General features: G+C 38.2%; 2 protein-coding genes across 3 annotated transcripts; one reads left to right on the forward strand and one right to left on the reverse strand.

Moving 5' to 3' along the window:
- Positions 1–970: 970 nt before the first annotated feature.
- Positions 971–4,810, reverse strand: rmi1 (RMI1, RecQ mediated genome instability 1, homolog (S. cerevisiae)). Its single transcript, XM_055168220.2, has 3 exons — positions 4,683–4,810; positions 4,461–4,583; positions 971–2,891 (listed from the first exon to the last, which is right to left on the reverse strand). The coding sequence occupies exon 3, from the start codon at positions 2,861–2,863 to the stop codon at positions 1,190–1,192; it is 1,674 nt and encodes a 557-aa protein (XP_055024195.2). The 5' UTR covers positions 2,864–2,891; positions 4,461–4,583; positions 4,683–4,810; the 3' UTR covers positions 971–1,189.
- A 64-nt stretch (positions 4,811–4,874) lies between these two features.
- On the forward strand, positions 4,875–18,416 carry hnrnpk (heterogeneous nuclear ribonucleoprotein K). 2 transcript variants are annotated; one of them, XM_073867491.1, is made up of 16 exons: positions 4,875–4,914; positions 5,570–5,677; positions 10,079–10,176; positions 10,249–10,305; positions 10,879–10,922; positions 11,717–11,789; positions 13,534–13,650; positions 13,728–13,856; positions 13,929–14,249; positions 15,091–15,146; positions 16,737–16,779; positions 16,881–16,896; positions 17,049–17,084; positions 17,170–17,237; positions 17,312–17,481; positions 17,574–18,416. In XM_073867491.1, the coding sequence occupies exons 2-16, from the start codon at positions 5,623–5,625 to the stop codon at positions 17,602–17,604; spliced, it is 1,314 nt and encodes a 437-aa protein (XP_073723592.1). In that variant the 5' UTR covers positions 4,875–4,914; positions 5,570–5,622; the 3' UTR covers positions 17,605–18,416. The 2 variants fall into 2 exon arrangements, with proteins under 2 accessions (XP_073723592.1, XP_073723593.1); XM_073867492.1 differs by having other exon boundaries at positions 13,537–13,650.
- The last annotated feature ends 1,207 nt before the right edge of the window (positions 18,417–19,623 follow it).

Genomic DNA, 19,623 nt, shown 5'->3' on the forward strand with positions numbered 1-19,623 from the left:
ATTATTATTTTTGCTTGCTTGTTTTCTCGTGATCACGACTTAATTTCTCATTATTTCGAGATAACAGAAGTTGTATTCTTGAGATGTGATTAAAGCTTACGTGTACTCGCTAGAACGTGTTGTTTTGTTTGTAAACAGCAAAAGCATATTTTGCTAAATTAGCATGGATGAACAAATGAGATTTTACTTGGATCAGAGATTCGCTCAAGCTGAAATAAATTTGTCAATATTTACAATTTTACAGTGGTGAATTTGGGGACCGTCTTTAAGTTACTCAATACACTTTTCTACTTTTAACAGCATTTAAATGGAATGACTGAAAGTCAACAAACAGTCACAAAACCAACGTGTTTATGTGGTTGTCAGCTATAACGCACACATCAAAGAGATTCTAGATACATAATCTGCACTTAAAATGTATTAATATTATTTTATTTATTTATTATTATTATTATTATTTACTTAGTATTATTTTATTTCATTAATATTTATTTATTTTAAATTCCATTTTATGTATATGAATGTGTGCTTACAGGTCTTTGTTGTTTATATCCAATATTATGTCTTTCAAGTCCTGAGTGCAACGGGATGGGTGAGGGAAAGGGGGAAAGAATAGAGAGATAATAATGGTCTAATACTTTCTATTTGTAACTTTGCAAAATGTTCTATATGCTTTTTCCAATAAATAAAACTAATAAACACTGAATTACAAAAAAAAAGAAATTTTACAAACTAAAAATGTCTTGTACGCTATGTTCAACAGCATACTTTTTGGGCTTCCATTTACCACCATTACAAAGCTCGTAACAGCAAGGACATTTTCGAATAGAACTCTGATTGTGTTCGTCTGAAAAAAGATAATCACATACATCAAGGATGGCTTGAGGGTGAGTAAATCATGGGTTAATTTTCATTTTTGGGACTATGGCGTTAAAGAAAATCTAGAATTCTAAGAAAATTTTCATGGAAAAAAGACATAAATTGTTTATTAATCACTGAACAACGACAAAACAACAAATAAAAATAGCATAACATGTATTTATGACTGGTAGATGGTGCATTTCCGAAATTCAAAAAGAAACCATGTTTGAAATCGTCTAATCAGGAAAACCACTGCCAGCATTGCTTTAGTTTGTTTTCACCGAGAACCATTTTCTCAGTTCAAAAGACTAGAGAAAATAAACATCATTTAATTTCTTTTATCTTTCACTTTTCTCTGCAGCTCAAAGCATTCCTTTTCAGTAAGCGGATCGGCACGCAACACAACTCCTCTGCCCGTCTGATCCACTTTCACACTCATCATACAGCACATGTCTACCAGTTCTCTCTGACAGTGCTGTATTCCACTGGTCACCTCACTGCGTCTCGCCGGATCTTTCATCAGCAGTCTGGCCTCCGTTGCCGAGAACCCAATCAGGTTGGCGAGCATCTCATCGCACAAATCCACATCCAAGTACCCGGTTCCATCAGATATGGTGGCCCCTAATTTCCAAACACCTCCAGTTTTGCTCAAGTTTCCCACCAGTGTGACGATAAAGGCTTGGAGTCTTAAAACCTGAACATTAGTGGGTGGCCAAGAGCCGGCCTGTATTGTGCAGAGATACCTGGGTACAGGTGTGTCAGAAATACGTGTATCTTTTCGCTCACAGATAGAAGATTCTGTTCGGTTTGTAGAGCTTCCTGCAACCGGTTTAGATTTGTCCGCACCGGGAATTTCGTGTTTAGACGTCTTTTGGTGGATGCTGATGTCAGAGGAGATTTTTGTGTTGCTCAGTCCTGCACTTTTAAGACTTGGTAAGTTTGGAGCAATAAAGGTATGTTGATCAACTTCATGGGTGTGTTCCCGTGTGCTGGGCAGGACTTCTGAATCTATGGGGCACATCACACTTTCCAGTTCTTCTAATGGGATGTCATCAAAGTCCTCTTCGATCATATTGTTATCAACGTTTTGTGGAACATCATCAAAATGATCCGGAATACTGCTAAAGTCCTCATCTGGAATTTCAACCATATCCCAGTTGTCTTCATTGGAAATGGGAGTTACTTGAGGATGTGGACTTAAACGTCGTTGCGACTGAGAGCGAGGTACAGATGGTCTGGCAGAAGCTTCTGATGTCAAGCTGTCATAGCCACTGTCAGCAACCTGAAGATCTACCGCAGCCTCTACGCTGGCCAAGAGCTCCTGGTCATCGGGTTCCTCAACCTGCGGATGGTTTTCTTCAGGCAGACCCAATATTCCACTAAGCATTCGGCCTTGAGAATACATCTCCAAGAGCTGTTCCACCTCCCCTCCCAATACTTTAACGTTCTCTGCCTTCAGCAGCAACACCCCGAGACGGACAACAATTGGTCCGACCAGCTGTAGCTTTGTGCCAGGTGGCAGGTTGGCACTTAGGGCCGGGATAGGGCTGTACTCCATGCCCTCCAGATTCTGCACTCCATCCGTGAGCTGGAGCATTAACATGCGCGTAGGCTTGGCCTCCCACGGCCGTTGAGTTTCCTGCGTAACGGCCGAGACTTCTTCGTTGGAGCGGTCGGTGCCTCGAATCCGCTGCAGTTGATTGTATGCAGGCTGGCTGACGTCCAGTAAGGAGTCCATTTGAATACAGTAACAGCTGTTCAGTTCTGTCTTCTGTGCATCGGAAAGGCCCGCAGGAAGCACAGGGTGGGCCAGATCTCGGAGGTCAGTTAAAAGCCACTGCTCTAAAACACGTTGGTTCAGCAGGGATTGAGGCATGGCCCCTCCGTTGGCCTCCTCCTTCACCCAATTTACACAAGCATCCAACCAGGCAGGGGAAACCAGGATGTGCCATTCAGAACGCAGCCAGTCCTCGGTAACCCGAACTTCATTCGTTGTGTACATCTCACCATCACAAACACAGCTGTTTCATCTTTTTAAAAGAAAGGGGGATCTATTAACATATCAGTAATATTTGACATTATTAACATTTTGGCATATTTTAAATTTTTTATGTAAAGTTTTAACACCCAGTTATGATTTTATGGTAAACTTTATTTTAGGGCTACATAATAATTAAAGGGGCCATGGCATGAAAATCTGACTTTTTCCATGTTTAAGTGCTGTAATTGGGTTCCAAGTGCTTTTATCAACCTAGAAAATGTGAAAAAGATCAACCCACTTAGTTTTGGTAACCATTCTCTGCAAGCACGTGAAAACTTAGGTCATTGAAATTTGGCTCTCCTTATGATGTCATAAGGAGATCTTATTATAATAATACCGCCCCTTAATCTGCACTATCCAACCACGGCACTGCCATTTAGTGCAGAGAGAAAGAAAGAGAGAGAAAATAATTCACAGCACAATTGAGTTTCAACTGCAACAAACCACCATCATTAGTCCCTTTCACACATACAGTCTTTACTGGTAATTTACTGGTAAATTGCAGTTAACAGATCATGTGTGAACAGAACCTTTCCGTTAAATCAGTGCTCCCAATTTACCAGTAAGACAGGTTGTAAGATTACCAGTAATTTACCGGTAAGCGCTATGTGTGAACGAAAATTATAGGATTACCGGCATTTAGAACGGACGACGTCAGACCGTGCTGACAGCTTCGGGCCAAATAGCGTTTTAATACAGATGACGCGTTTACCCCCGCACTGTTTATGGACGTTTCCACACACATGCTGCTTGAAAGTTGAGCACACCTGAAGTTTACGTCCACATTTCTTCACCAAAGTTGTTTAAAACAGCTTACCGCCGAATTGCCGACGTCCTTAGCACGCCCTCTGTGAAGCCTAACGTGCAAACAGTAGTGTTGTTAAAAACGCATTTTCGGTTTGACGTCGTCTCATTCAATGTTGTTTGGTCATGAGCAACTTCGCGACTGTTTACCACAGACGTGAAAACAGCAAAATACGGACCGTGGATATGAACAACGTGGATTGTTTACAAATACAACACTGAGCTCGCCGCGTGCTACAGGTACTTCTGCTTTCTCAACGAATTTACCGGTATTTTGATACTGATGTGTGAATGATGTCTTACTGGTAAAATAATGGAACGCCACTGCGTGTGTGAACAGCACATTTTTGTATTTACTGGTAAATTCATTCTGGTAAATTCATGGTAATTTACCAGAATTACTGTGTGAAAGAGGCTATTGAGATCAGTGATTGAATTTCATCAGCTCATTTGCATTAGGACACACCCAAAACGCCACATTTGTGTTCACACCTACAAAGTGTCAATTTGAACAGTTATAATAAATTATCTATATGGTATTTTGAGTTAAAACTTTACATGTATACTCTAGGGACACCAAAGATTTATTTTACATCTTAAAAAAGTCTTGTGCCATGGCCCCTTTAATGTATGCATTCATACATACAAACACATTACATAAATGAAATGTAACAATTTTAATTTCAAATATCAACAAATAAATTATTGTTGTAATACTAATTTATTTTCAGATTAATTCAAGTAGATCACTTACAAGAAAATTATGAATTCCTCTTTTATCTCAGTCCAGGCTGAATTCAAGACTGAATTTACACGCCGTTTCCTTCCAGTCGGTGTGTTGTTGTCATAATTCCGACAGCGATGTGTTTTCAGATCGCTTGCAGAGATTAATAATGCACATTATCAATATGTCGTTAACAATGAATTAACTAAAAAATGTCAAAGTTTTAAGCCATGAAACCCCAACTCTGCTTACCGAAGACGAGCGGCTCATGCTGTTTGGGTGGTTATATAAGATTGACGTTATATTTGTCCAATGACGGTCCGTGTCTTTGGTTTAGGGTTGGTTGCGCTTCGGTTTGAGCCAATCAGAACGCGTCTTGTTTGTGGAGGGAGGCGCTTTCATTGGTCGAAGCATTATCGGCGTTACCAAGATTTTGTGCGTCAATTGTTGTTGCGAAGGGGGAGTGCAACGACGACTCGAACAGGTCGGTAGATACGTTTCCTGGTACAAAAATCCTTTACACGTTGTTTATCTATAGTAAAACTAGTGTACTTTACTGTTAAACATACTTACGGTCTTGAATATTCGCTATGTGGTTCCGTGCGAGAGGCTAATCGTCGCACTAGCATTACATTTCTTTTGCTAGATCGCTAGCTTTATCACTGTTAGCTAATGGAAGCTAACAGCTTTGACGAGCTCTCTCCTTATTTACGCACCGTTTGCCATGTTTTGGCTTAATAAGTTTATGTTTTTGCTTATTTGTTTATAGCATTAAACACATTCAGTAACCTGTGGTGAATGTATACGTTGTTAGCTAGTTCATTTATCCCACTAAAACCATCTATTGTTAATTATTAGCAACCGAGCCATTACAGGAAGTGTTGAGTTCATTTCAGATTAAGGATGTGTCTATAACCATGACAGAGTTGTCTCCAGTAATCATAAAACGAACGATTTTAAGCATTACCTACGCAACAAAACGTCTAAAAAATATAATGTCTATGTATGTAGCTTGTGTTTGAGAGGTTTAACATGGTTAAATGGGGGTTTGAGTTTCGGTCTAAACTGTAGGCAAACTGTTCTTAACCATGTTTGATTATATTCCTAATTGTTCATACAATTCTTGTATGTTACCTTAGGCTTGCATCAGAACAAGAGAGGACTGTTCATATCCACTCGCTGTGTAGAGATAATGGATCCTGAAAACGATTCACATGACGAGGAGACTTATGGCAGGGAGAGTAATGGTAAGTCCCAGTTAGGGTCACGCAATATATCGTAACCACAGCAATATCGCAGACGTACATACAGCAATATACATATTGCAGTAGTTTGCAATAAGTTAATGATTTTCATACTTCAAAAGACTGCTTAGTCAAAGTTTTAGATAAGAGACTGGCGCACACTTATGTTAGTGTTACAAACATAAAGCATTATGACATTACATGTTGTATATCATAATATTTAGCCAGTCATTGCATATCGCATTTTTCTTCAATATTGCGGAGTCGTAGTTCCAATGAATTTAAAATTAACATAAAAATTAATCAAATTTATTTGATTTTTTTTTTAACTTTTTGACTCTTGTCATAGTTCATAATGGCATGTTATATCAAAGTAAATACTTCAGCTGCGTCCGAAAACTCTAAAACGCTACCTTCAGAGGCACGTCTGAATCCAATGTCGCCTTGGCTACGGCAGTTCATTGGACCGAATGCGTCAACTAGAGCCGCCATCTTGAAGCAACACTAAAGAGTTTTTGCTCTTTGCTCCCCCTACAGGTTAAAAGCGTAATTGTCTATTACCACTGTCGTAAAACTGCAGCATAGATGGCTCTGATTGGATAGTAGGTGTGCCGTAAAGCAAGTTTTTGTAGTTTTCACTCGAACTACAGGACCGCGACCCGACGGTTGGAAACTTCTTTAGTGCGGTTTTGGCCGATAGAGGGCTGCAAAGCGAATGTGAAAGTGCCGTTCACCCTGTTTTGAGTGAAACTTTTTTGAAAACGTTATTTTAAGGTAAAAAAAAAACTCTTTGGTGTTGCTTTGAAACGGGAACCCCGCATCAGCGTCATTGTAGGCAATGGTGTAACGGAAATAAAATCACCATAAATCGTCATGAATGCGATTTTCTTGGATTTCTTTTGGTTCGTTTCAACAGTCAGACACGTATTTAGCATTGAGTCCAGAAAAAATTAAAAGTTTTGAAATTATGAAAATGTACTTTTTCTAACTATAATGCATAGTGCTAGTAGCCCTAACATCCATACGCAGCACAAAAGTCCGGCATCTTCCATGAATTCGAAGTACAGGTGGAGATAGCAGCTTTACCTAGATACTTCCTATGACAAGACCCCTGTTCCAAGATGGCAGCGGTTTTGACGCATGCTTAGAACCCCAAGGCGACATCTAGTGTACATATCTATGGGGTAGGGCTGCATGGCGCAGCGAAAAGTTACCGTAATCGTGATAACAGTGTATGCTATATCACAGAGAGATGCGATGACTGCGTGTCTATCATTTGTGTGTTGCATGCTTAGATTGTCCAAATTAGACCAATTTGAAGGGGCCTCATTATACTAGGCTAGACCGCGGGCGCAAATGTGAACCAAGCATAGGGTGACCATACGTGCCATTCTTTCCGGACGCATCCTGTCCAGGATTTTGTGTTCGTCTTCGGGAAGTCGTATTTGTCGACCGCATACGTCGTAGAGCAGTGGTCTCAAACTCCCGGCCCGCGGGCCATTTGCGGCCCGCCCTCCCCCTCTCTGCGGCCCGCGGCACCTTTCAACAATATAACCTAATCTGGCCCGCAGAAAGATTTTTATTCACTTCGTTTCATATTCATTTCATTTTTAATTGAAACGTTCGTTCGCATGTCGCGTCTAACTACGCGTGTTAAAACGAGTCAAGGCGTTTCTTACTTTCTAAAGTGCTCTTGAGCGGAAGTTGCGCTCCGTGGCGTGGCGTCACGCGTTGCTACGCAGCCATGAGCCGCGCGCGCTCCGTGATTGCGAGGATAACGGAATGCGTGATCGGACTTTAATTCCTCATCTGAACCTCGCGTCAATCATATCATTGTTACCATGCAATCAGTTAATCTGGTCGGGACTTTGTTGTGTTTGTCCAGAGAAGATTTGTTACTTTCCGGGTGAATATCAGCTGTTACTCAGAGAAGAGCTGCGGTGGGGCTCACATCAAGTCACAGCTTCCAATGGAGACACCGCATGTATGAGGCAGAGCCGTAGATGTAATGCAACACATAAACTGCAGATAAGAAAAATTGCCATCAAAGTGCCCAGATTAAAAGAGGAAAGATGAGGAGAAACATACAGAGGATAAAAGTATGTATACTGCTTTATATAATGAAGTATAATAGATTATTATGTAACGTTAGCTTGCTATGCAATTACACCTAGCAGTATTATAATTTTTTTCAGTTTAACTAGCTTATGTAACATTGACTACCCATTCAGAAGTTTTAGGATCACTTTCACTTATTCATGTTTTTCCACATATACCTGTAATAGCAAATTCATTAAAACTGTGGAATAACAAAGATGTAACATAATAAATCAATACTATGACTGTAACAATCCAAAATAAATCAAAACACAAACACTTACTGATGGTATTTTTTTATAATAGTTTATAAATGTATACAGAAATTTTATTTGTTAGTTTAGTGCAATGTTTTAATAGGCCTTAGTTATTAAAGGGAAGGTTAAGAAACGATTTACTTATTTAAAATAATGTATATTTAAAAGATAAAAAACATTGTTTTTTATTATACATTAAATAATAGAATTTTAACAGTCAATTTACAGAAATATTGTACTTTTTTTAACCTTAAAATAGCTCTGCGGCCCTCCGATTAAATGTCAATCTCAGAAATGGCCCCAAGCCAATTTGAGTTTGAGACCCCTGTCGTAGAGGATTATTATTACAGAAAAGCAACCGTTACATTTTAAGGTAAGAATGAAACTACGATTGTATATCTTATGTTTTTAACTGAATGGCGTATGCAGTCAACAAATACGACTTCCCGGACACATCCCGTCCAGGATTTCGGTGCGTCTTCCGGAAGAATGGAACGTATGGTCACCCTAACCAAGCAGCTCAAAGCAGAGAGCAGAAAATAAATATGACAGGAATAGAGGGAAAAAAACGCGATGAACTTGTGCCTAAAAATAACCATATGTCTGAAATGGTTTCTTTTTTAGTCTGAATTAGATTTAATTACATCAGAAGAATATGTATTTCCTGTTTACTTCAGTATGATAATTACATATCTAAATGATAAAATAGCTCATAAAAATAGCATTTATTTAGGCAAATGATATATTGACACAATCAACAGAAGCACATGTTTTCTCAATGCCATGCAGCCCTAATGTTAGGTTTAATTTCTTTTTTCTGAGATACCTTCGTTGTCCTGTCTCACAATTCTTTGCATGGGCGTGCACTGGTAATCTAATTGGTTGAACCCGGTCGAGTTAAAAAAAATAAAATGGTTGCCCAGAAATGGCTGGAGCACAAATTTTTACACCTTTTAATTGAATTGAATGGCCCCTCCCCAAATGGCATAGCCTGTCCGCCTTAGATGTAAAAAGCTGCCAAATGCCTGTTTATTGCAGTACATATGCGGTCAGAACCACGCGGATAGACTATTTGATAGACTAGTAGTAATTGTGGATTAAGCATGTTTAAAATCTCTAGCCTGGTGATCAGGACATGAATGGATCAAATCAGCACATTTGTAAAGGTTTATCTCCATATGGCAATATCATGAACTTTGCAGTATCACATTATATATTTCCTATGTGGTTTCCATATTATAGATGAGAGTATTTAACTGCAATACGGCAATAAATATCCTCACAACATTATTGTTTCTCAAAACTTTGACAAAAATTATTTTTAAAGGAACTGTACTCTTACAGTTATTCAGAGAGGCACGCATTATTCCGCATACGATTTGAACATTATACGAGAGTATATAACGTCAATGAACGTCTCATATGGCAATAAATATCCACACATAACTTAACATAACATCATAATTAAATGAATAAACAGACAAGGAAGCAGGATTGGCATGTAAATTGTATTATTATTACCGGAAAAACAGCAATATTACTGAAATAAACTTTGAGGTAAATGCGCCAAACACGCTGTTAACCGCACTAACAAGTCTAAATAAACAATAACAGTGGGAAAAAACATTGTTATCTCTCAAAACTTTGTGACAAAAAATATATTTAAAGGAAAATTCTTACATACGTGCGGTAACAAAACTAAACTACATTTAAGTGTAGATCCAATCAACGTTTATGAAATATCCATTTATGTGAAAATTTGTCAATTACAGAAGTTAAATGGGTTGGGAATACATTTCATATTATCTTTAAAAGAAAACACGACATTTTTTTCAATATTTTATTCTCATATTCTTTAAATGTTCATTTATTTATTTATTTGTTTATGTTTTCATTTATCCTCTTAAAAATCGACACGTTTTATTTTGTGCCACCATATTGCTCGTGTTAGCATTAAGCACTTGCTCGTGCTGTACTTTCTCTTAAATAATAAACCACTTAACGTTTTTTTTTTTTTGGTGTGATGATGGGCCAATCTTTTTCTTTTAAGGTAAGCGTTCAGCTGAGGATATGGATGAGGACAAACCCCATAAGCGTTCCAGAAACTCGGATGACATGGTGGAACTCAGAATTCTGCTACAGAGCAAAGTAAACTTCCTGAATATTATATAATGAGATTTTCCAATTGTGCAGCGACGCTAATTGATTTTGTCTCTCCAGAATGCTGGAGCAGTAATTGGAAAGGGTGGGAAGAACATTAAAGCTCTGCGCACAGATGTAAGTACATTGCCATTTAGCTTGCACATACTGATATCTCATGTGTGTACGCTGTCATAGGTGAAGCTTTTTTGACATGTCTGTAGTAATGGCTTTGAGAAACCAAAAGGTAATTTTAGACTCAATTTCCTTGTACAAAATAAATATGAGGCATTTGATTTTTTTCCAGTACAGTTGTATATGAGTCTTCTATTATTCATAAACGTATACAAAATGTACCAATCATTGATGCAGGCTAACATAGTATTTGGCCTAATAATCTCTGTACCTCTCCTGTCCTCCAATCTCCTCCAACATTGAGAATTATAAAAAAAATCAAACTGAAAGTTTTTTCCAATTAAAAAGTGTATTCCTCTTCCACTCCCTCTCCCCTTTTCCTTGTTTTTATTTTTCTGTTCATTTTTGGCCAATTCCCATATTCCGGATCGACTCATACCGCCTACCTGCGTTGCCGTCTGACCTCCTGACTCCCTGGTTGGCCACACCCATTATCGCGCCCTTCCTAATGGGCGGCTTACTTCATTGACATCCGTGTGCTTGATTGCTCTGGGCGCTTGGCCCCGCCCCCTGCAGTACAATGCCACTGTGTCAGTCCCAGACAGCAGTGGGCCCGAGCGGTACGTGCCACTCAGATACTCCAAACCTCCAAGTCATATCAGCTCTATTACTGCCAATGTCAGAACTGTGTTAACTTCCTTAATGTACAAAATACTCCCTTACTGCCATAAAACATGAGTTTTACTATTATGCTGTGTGAAAATGCCTTTTCTGTCATATAAAAAAGCTCTTTCCCAACCTGTCTCCCTTTTCGTCAACATTAAAAGAGAAATACATTATTTATTGTAGCTTTAAAGAGAAGTTCTTCCTTCGCAATTTCCATATAAAAGTAACAAGGATGAGTTTAGCTATTGAGGGTTAAGGGGCAGCAGAAATGTACATTTTCTCCCTTTTTCCGTTGTGTTTTACTGTGGTGTTTTACTTGTTCTGGTACGCCAGGATGATAGCCACTCCTTTTTGCTCCAATGTCCCCAGTCTGCTCTTCTTTTTTTGCTTTTTCTGTCTTTTCTAATGGATATGGAAGTTACGCTTCATTCCTGTTTTCTTATCTCTTCCAATCTCTCTGCAGTTATTCACCCCTTTTATCAGTTTTAAACTCCCGAGCATCTCTCTGTCTCGCTGCATATCTGACCTTCCCTGTACTTTTACGTTTCAGCAGCGGAAAGGAGCTTTGTTTTTCTCCACTTCTCTTTTACATAAAGGAGTGCACGCTTACATATGGCACTCCTTGTGTCCTCTTTACTTATATTTAGATGTACTAGAGGAAGAATGAATTTTTACATTCAGGCTGGTTGTTTGTCTAATATTGGCTCTCTTGTGTGTTCTCGTGAAATGCAATTCATTGCTTTAACAGAATCCTCAGCGTCAATGCCGATATTCCAACGGTTGCGGAAATATTGCTGAGGATCATACCTACTCTGGAAGAGGTAAGTTTTTCTCATTTGATATATAAGAATGTAGCAAAGGCTGGTTGAAATGAAATTTTGAAAATATGCTCATTTTCCAGCTCCCCTAGAGTTAAACATTTGAATCTTACCATTTTGAAATCCATTCAGCTGATCTCCGGGTCTGGTGCTAGCACTTTTAGCATAGCTTGGCATAATCCATTGAATCTGATTAGACCATTAGCATCGCGCAAAAAATAACCATAATAAGAGTTTCTATATTTTTCCTATTTAAAACTTGACTCTTCTGTAGTTACATCGTGTACGTATGCTGCGTTTACACCAACCGTGTTTGAGGCGTCAAATTTGCCCCTACCGTGCCTAGTTTGCCGTTTGAAAGCATTTGCGCGTCTAGAGCGAAGTAGACGCGCGGAAAAAGCAAGCATTTGACGCATGTCAGAGACAAAATCTGCTTCTTGTGGGAGGGGCAAGTGCTATGCAGTTGTCTGTTTGCAAGATGACTGATGTTGATTGTGCATTTATCCAGAGAGTTACCGGTTTGTATTTGGTAACCTTACAATAGGGTAGAGATGTGCGTCGATGCATCGCGTTCCCATTAAAAAGACCTGTCTGAAATCAATTCTGAATCACAAGGCTCTGATTCTGTGTTTCATGCACAGCTTGTGCATTTACTACGGCTTCATGATCAGTAGGAAGTCTTTATCAATCGAAAATCACTACGAGTTTGACTTGTTTATAACGTGCATTTAAAAAAGAAACACTCGTCAAACACAATCATTCAAAATACTCTCCACTATCATGAAAATACCTGAAACAATCTGAAGAACTGCTATATAAATATGCCTCTAGATATTTCCTGGAATAGTGTTTGTAATGCTACTTCTGTGGCACAAATGGAGTTTCTGCACGAAAGCGCCCTCTGGCTTTTGAATGTGGCAGCATTTCACCGTTATTCATTCAAATTCATTCATTGAGAAAATGCGCAATTGCACGATTAATTGTCACAACTCTACTATATGGGGAAAATAAACGGTGTGGGTTGATAAACATCACGTGACTCTTACCAGGTTGCCCAATGTCCTTACTGACACTCTTCCAAGCGAGGTCCTTTTTATTCCTGTCTCTATAGAAATAAGAACTTGTGTCGTATAGCTCTGGGTGACTGCTCCCGAACAATATCAAGCGTTCCTTCATGTTGAATGAGTGACTCCGGGTGGGGCTGCCGCCACAGCAGCAAGCAGGCTCCTGATTGGTTAACGCGGTGTGAAATTCCGCCAAAGTTAAAAATGTTTATCTCGGCCGTCAGCCGCAAATTCGAGTCAAACACAAAATGCACAAAAAGCACCATTTGCGCGTACTGCGCCAGGCGATCAATTCGCGTGAACTAGACGAATTATCGCGTCTTCCGCGGCAACCGCCTCATTCGCGTCGCGCCACCTCCAACGCGTCTTCGCATTGACTTAACATTGAAATCACTTTCAATAGATTATGGATTATGCTTAAGCTATGCTAAAGTGGTAGCGCCAGACCCAGAGATCAGCTGAATGGATTTCAAAACGGTAAGAATCAAGTGTTTAACTCTAGGAGAGCTGGAAAATGTGGAATGTCGCTTTAACTCTTATATATTTTGCGCATCATTGTAAACGCTGGTGTTTTTCACAGTGTTGTCGTGTGTACTTAATTTTTACTAAACTTTTTGTTTTTTTATTACATCATTACCGTGTAAACATAGTCTAAGTATCTCCTCTGGTTTTGTTATATGGAGCAGTATCAGCATCACAGGGGTGTAGATTTTGACTGTGAACTGAGGCTGCTCATCCATCAGAGTCTAGCCGGAAGCATCATTGGTGTCAAGGGAGCAAAGATTAAAGAACTCCGTGAGGTAAGAGGACAAGGATTTTTTGTCTGCACTGATTGAAATGAAAAGATTTTCATGTAGAAATTGTTCAACTGTTTCAGAGCACCCAGACCACCATCAAACTCTTCCAGGAATGCTGTCCTCAGTCGACTGACCGCGTGGTGCTTATCGGGGGGAAAGCAGAGCGGGTGGTGGAGTGCATTAAGACCATGCTAGAGCTCATTGTAGAGGTCAGATAAACCACATCATCACATTCAGTCATCTTTATAGACTGGTCTCTTACTTGCTTTGTTTTTTTCTAGGCTCCCATTAAAGGTCGTGCTCAGCCGTATGACCCCAACTTTTACGATGAGACGTATGACTACGGCGGATTCACCACGATGTACGAAGACCGAGGGCGTCGGCCTGGTGGAGGCTTTGGCTCAAGAGGACGTGGCGGCGGAGGTGGATTTGACCGTATGCCCCATAGCGGAGGGCGCGGGGGCCACCACATGGCACCTAATAGGAGAGACTATGATGACATGAGCCCACGCCGTGGCCCCCCTCCACCTCAGAGAGGAGGAGGGAGAGGAGGGGGTCGTCCTCCTCGAAACATGCCTATGGGAGCACCCCACCACAGAAGAAGTGAGCCACTTTGTCCCACAGATGTTACAGCATGAGCATTTATCATTGTTTTAGTAGCGTTTGCTTCGAAAGGCATTATGTTTCTCATATTTAGGCGAAGGGTTTCTTTTCCAAAGAATTGGATCAGAGGACCGATCTGTATCTAAAAGCAATAATGGTCTTTCCTTGTACTATTTCTTCAGAAGATTTTATACAAATGACATTTTATTTCAATACCTTGGACCCAACATGTTGGAGCTCCAAAAAGCATGTCATTAACTTAAGATCTTTTTGGTTCTGTTATGTCTTATGACTACTTAATTTTTATTGTGAGTTTTGATTTCATAAAAGTTAAAAATAATTATTTTTGTTACAATAATTTTATTGTAAGCTTTAAAAGACATGTATTAACCCTCTGGAACAATATTGATTACTTTTATGATAGATAGATGTTCTTTTTGGTGCTTGTTGGGTCGCATATAATGACATGCAGTGATTGCATATTTTGAAAAAAAACTTTTTTTGGTTGTTCACCGCCATACTGAAAAATCCAGCTAAGACCAGCATAAGCTGGTGAGCTGGTTTTAGCTGTTATTGCTGGTGTAGCAAGTAGGTCTAGCTGTGTTTTGGTCACTTGTTTACGCTGGTCAGGCTGGGAGACCAGCTTAAACCAGCTACCAGCTTATGCTGGTCTTAGCTAGATTTTTCAGTAGGGTGAAAGAAAGAAAGAAAGAAAGAAATATACATTTTGGTTGCCGTGAGGGTGAATAAATAAATTTTTATTTTGTGGGAGTACTATTCCTTTGTGTGTAGTTGTCATGATGTTGGACAATGATATATGAATTCTGTGTGTCTGTTTGCAGTGATGATCAGTACTCGTACAGCTCGCATCGTGGCCACATGGAGGAGAGACGACAGTATGTGTTTTTATAATGTTTTATGTTTTTTAACAAAGGCAGAGAGTTCTTGCCGTTGCTCGATTTCTGTTCAACGATTACGTCAATGATATTCTACCTGTTTTTAGACGTCTAAATGGGTGATTCTCACGAAAACTTGGTTTTAAAAATGTCAAGCATGAAAATGTAAAAATTGCTTAAATTTACTTTTTTTCCCACCAGACATTGAAAAACAAAGTCTGGAGTAAATGGGAACATTAATTTAAAAACTTTTACTTATCATTTAACACTTTTTGTAACACAATTTAAAAAAATCTCATTACCGCAACAGTCAGAAAACATCAACACTGACATATTTTCAAAATGACATGACAAACCTGAAAGAACATAATTTGGAGATTCTGCACATGCATTTAAAATCAAAGTATTATGCTTCTATTAATTAAATTAACATTTAATAAGCATCTGTTGCGGTAATGATAATCAAAATGTCGTGTAAGCATTCTGACAAGACAATATTTCAAATTAACTGTAAAAAAATGATCTTACCTGGTAGCCATCTTGAAGTAACTGGTCCATGTGCTTGGTCACTCAAAATCAACCTTTATTAAAATTCTGTATGTGTGCTTAAACTGTTCTCAAAAAGTGTTGCGGAGGATGAGAACATCAGGCATGGACACATCATTTTCCTAATTTTTCTTCATTATTATTATACATGAATATTCAGTAAATATTTTTTCTGTCATCTAAAGTAATCTAGCAAAACATCCATTTATTTTTTTTTCTTAATATTTTTGTGTTAATTTGATTAAATTACAACATAACGCATGTTCAAACACGGCCGGACACATTGCGGTAATGAGAATTTCAGCAGAAAATTTCCAATTATAAATTCTTATGTTGAAATCACACATTGTGCAAGGTAGAACACAGTATTGTGTTAATTCTGATGCTTTTTAATGTTACTATATTACACATTTTAAAGCTAAATTCATTAGTGCTGTGGTGTTTCAATGGTTTCGTGAGAATCACCCAAATGTATTGTCTGTAAACAACCTGAATTTCCTTTCATTGCTCTATTTGCTTTAAAGAGGACATTTCTCACGACTTCTAAAAATGTAAAATAAATCTTTGCTGTCCCCAGAGTACATTATGAGAAGTTTTAGCTCAAAAAACCATGTAGATAATTTATTATAGCATGTAAAAATTGACACTTTGTAGGTGTGAGCAAAAATGTGCAGGTTTTGTGTCCTTTTAAATGCAAATCTCTGCACTAAATGGCAGTGCTGTAGTTGGATAGTGCAGATTAAGCAGCGGTGTTATGTCCTTATGACATCACAAGGTGAGACAAATTTCAATGAGCTATTTTTTCACATGCTTGCAGAGAATGGTTTACAAAACTAAGTTACTGGCTTGATGTTTTTCACATTTCTAAGTTGATGGAAGCACCAGAGACCCAATTATAGCAATTAAACATGAAAAAGTCAGTTTTTGATGATATGTCCCCTTTAAAAAAAATCAGAAGTTAGCTGCAGTCTTACACAAAATTAATTCTTAGCCATTGCATTTAATATTTGCTTTTTCACTGATTGTTTGCTTTATATTTTTAAGTGGTGAGAGAAGAGGACGCAGTGATCGTTATGGAGGCAGCATGGTTAGTATACAATATATCCTGCTATAAAATTAGTTTATGAAATTGTTTACATTGCATTACCAGGCATTTCTTCTCATGTTTTGTTTTCTCTTGCATTGCAGAATGATGGAGGATATGGTAAGATCTTTGTTTTTTATTATTTATTAATAATTAGTAAAGTATTTTATTATTATTATTATACTTGTGGCATTTGTTTAGATCTGCTTGTGGTATGTTTTGGATAAATTGGAGCACTTTTTGAATGACAAATGTCTTGCATTTTGTTTCAGACAATAATTCATCTTGGGATTCCTATCAGTCTGGTGGTAAGTTCCTTCCCTATAATAAAAACATGAGCCAGCTGACGTTTTGATTATTAAACTGTTAATCTCCCATTTCATCGCTTTAAAGGTGGAAGAGGAAACTACAGCGATATGGGAGGTCCTGTTATCACCACACAAGTGACAATTCCTAAAGATGTAAGTATTGGTTTACTTGTATAGGGTATATGATGTTCTCCTAATGCGTTTAACTCTTATTACTGCGATTTCAGCTGGCAGGATCGATCATTGGTAAAGGGGGTCAGAGGATCAAACAGATTCGTCATGAATCTGGAGCATCAATCAAAATTGATGAGCCGCTTCAAGGTTCAGAAGATCGCATCATCACCATCACAGGAACCCAAGATCAGATACAGAACGCCCAGTATCTGTTACAAAACAGGTATGTTGTGAACATTTCATGCAGTTATGGCATACTACAGTAGCTAATACTAAAGTGACATCTCGTCTTCTCTTTCTCTCATCTTCTGCCAGTGCTCTACACCTGTTGGGACGCCAAAGCTAAACGGCCACCTTTCTCAGGATATCCATCCAATTGCAGCTCAAGTCCTCGCCACCACGTGATGGCTTTCTTCTGTCAACTTTTTAGAAATCCCCCTTAGAATTATATGAGCTTGAATCCTCCGATTATTCTTGTGGATTTTGTGGGATTGGTTTCTTTTGATTTGTTTTTATATAACTTCATTTTATACGGGCCAACTTTCATGTACATCACACAACCACTTTGCATTGGATAAGTAAGCTGCTTTCAGATATTTTGTGGGAGTGTTGGGGGGTTTAAGTGTTTTTTTCCAATTCTGAAATGTCCAGAATGTACGTTTTCGCATATGTACACCCCAGAGTTTGTTATGCGTTTAACATTGAGTAAAGCAGGACATGACATGTAAATATCCAATCACAGCTATGGAAAATTGATTTATATGGACATGAATATATATCTTCAGAGTCTCTCCTCGATGTGTGTGTGTTTGTTGTTCGTTTTTTCCTTCAGAAATACAAAATATTTTTACCACACGCTGAAAACGTTCAGTACTTTTTTTTTGTAAGGTTTGTTGATCTGTGTTCTGGGATTTTAAATCTAGTCTTCAAGATATTTACTCTACCTCTGGTTTTACTGTAGGTCTGCCTCCCCACAAACATCAGATTTTTAACCAACAGTGGTTTTCCAGTTGAACTTTTAGATCAGTTTGTGTAAGACAACACCCTACCTTTGTTCATTTTATTTTTCTTTTTTTACTCAAATTGTCTATAAAGTTCTTCAACCAGACATTTGTAGAGTTTGTCATTATCTGAAATAAAGAAAATGCCATTTTTTCAGTGTGGTCCAGCTCTTATCAGTATTATCAAAATCTTAATATGTAATGCATTTTAAATGATACAGTTTTGACCTTTGAACTGTGTCTGTATGGTTCTTCATGGAAAAGAATTAAAAATTAGATTGTAGGACAACAAAGGCCAGCATATTGGGCATGAACCTGACCAGGACTATAAAAGGCACTGCCTCGGCCATGAAGTATAGACAAATGTAGGAGTTTAGTGATATGGGGGTGAACAATATGCCTTTAGATATTCCAAAAACACTTAACTATATAACCAGGAGCTTGGATAACACTGCCAAAATCACGCAAGAGTTTCTAAGAGAAAACTAACCTGCCAAGTATACCGGCTGGTTTAAATCCAGAAAAACACGTTTGGGGTTTTTTAGAAAGTGGGTAAAATAACACAACCTCTCCAGCAAATAACAGCTGTTTTATGACATTGTTTTAAAATGCATTAATTATCATAGATTCATAGATATAGTTAACAACCAACAGCACAACATTGTGTCGTTTAATATAAATAAAATATTAGAGCGTGGTTTCAGTTATTGAAAGTGCACTTCTTTCAGGTTTTCAACCTGTTCCACTTGTTCTGCTGGTGACCTTTAACCAGACACAAAGCTGACACAAGACTGTAAATGTCTTACCTACGAAGTAAAAAATATCAATACGTATAAAACATAAATATATCAATTTACCCTTTTTATTATTGTCTGAAAGTGTCTAATTGAAACACTGAACTAAACTGACTTATATTATGTAAATTATAACCAACATTGTTATATAATATTATATTTAAGAGGACCTTCACAAAATAGGACTTTCCAAGAGTTAAAAAGTAACGGAAATATCTAGTAAATCTGGAAGAAAATGGAACACCACAATAAGGGATTGTTTTATTGAATTAAAGTTCTAGATTACTTTCTGTAATGATGAATGATATTTTTGTTAAAGTGCCAGTGGACATGGGAAGATCACTGTTCGCAAAGGATGGGGTACACTCTCAGAAATAAAGATACAAAAGTTGTCACTGGGACAGTACCCTTTCAAAAAGGTACACCTTTGTACCCAAAGAGTGCATATTAGTACTTTGAACTGCCAAAATGTACCTTTAAAGGAACATATTTGTACCTAAATGGTACATATTTGGACCTTTTTTAAAGGGTACTGCCCCAGTGACAGCTTCGTACCTTTATTTTTGACAG

Source organism: Misgurnus anguillicaudatus, chromosome 5, assembly GCF_027580225.2.
Source record: "Misgurnus anguillicaudatus chromosome 5, ASM2758022v2, whole genome shotgun sequence".
Taxonomy (NCBI): Eukaryota; Metazoa; Chordata; class Actinopteri; order Cypriniformes; family Cobitidae; genus Misgurnus; species Misgurnus anguillicaudatus.

What these genes read in the sequence shown, in the direction of transcription:
- hnrnpk (XM_073867491.1), top strand. Translation starts at nt 5,623, where the DNA reads ATGGATCCTGAAAACGATTCACATGACGAGGAGACTTATGGCAGGGAG. An exon ending in GACAGCAGTGGGCCCGAGCG is followed by an intron (nt 10,923 to 11,716) that starts GTACGTGCCACT and finishes TTGCTTTAACAG; the next exon opens with AATCCTCAGCGTCAATGCCG. An exon ending in GGATTCCTATCAGTCTGGTG is followed by an intron (nt 17,085 to 17,169) that starts GTAAGTTCCTTC and finishes ATCGCTTTAAAG; the next exon opens with GTGGAAGAGGAAACTACAGC.
- rmi1 (XM_055168220.2), bottom strand. Translation starts at nt 2,863, where the DNA reads ATGTACACAACGAATGAAGTTCGGGTTACCGAGGACTGGCTGCGTTCT.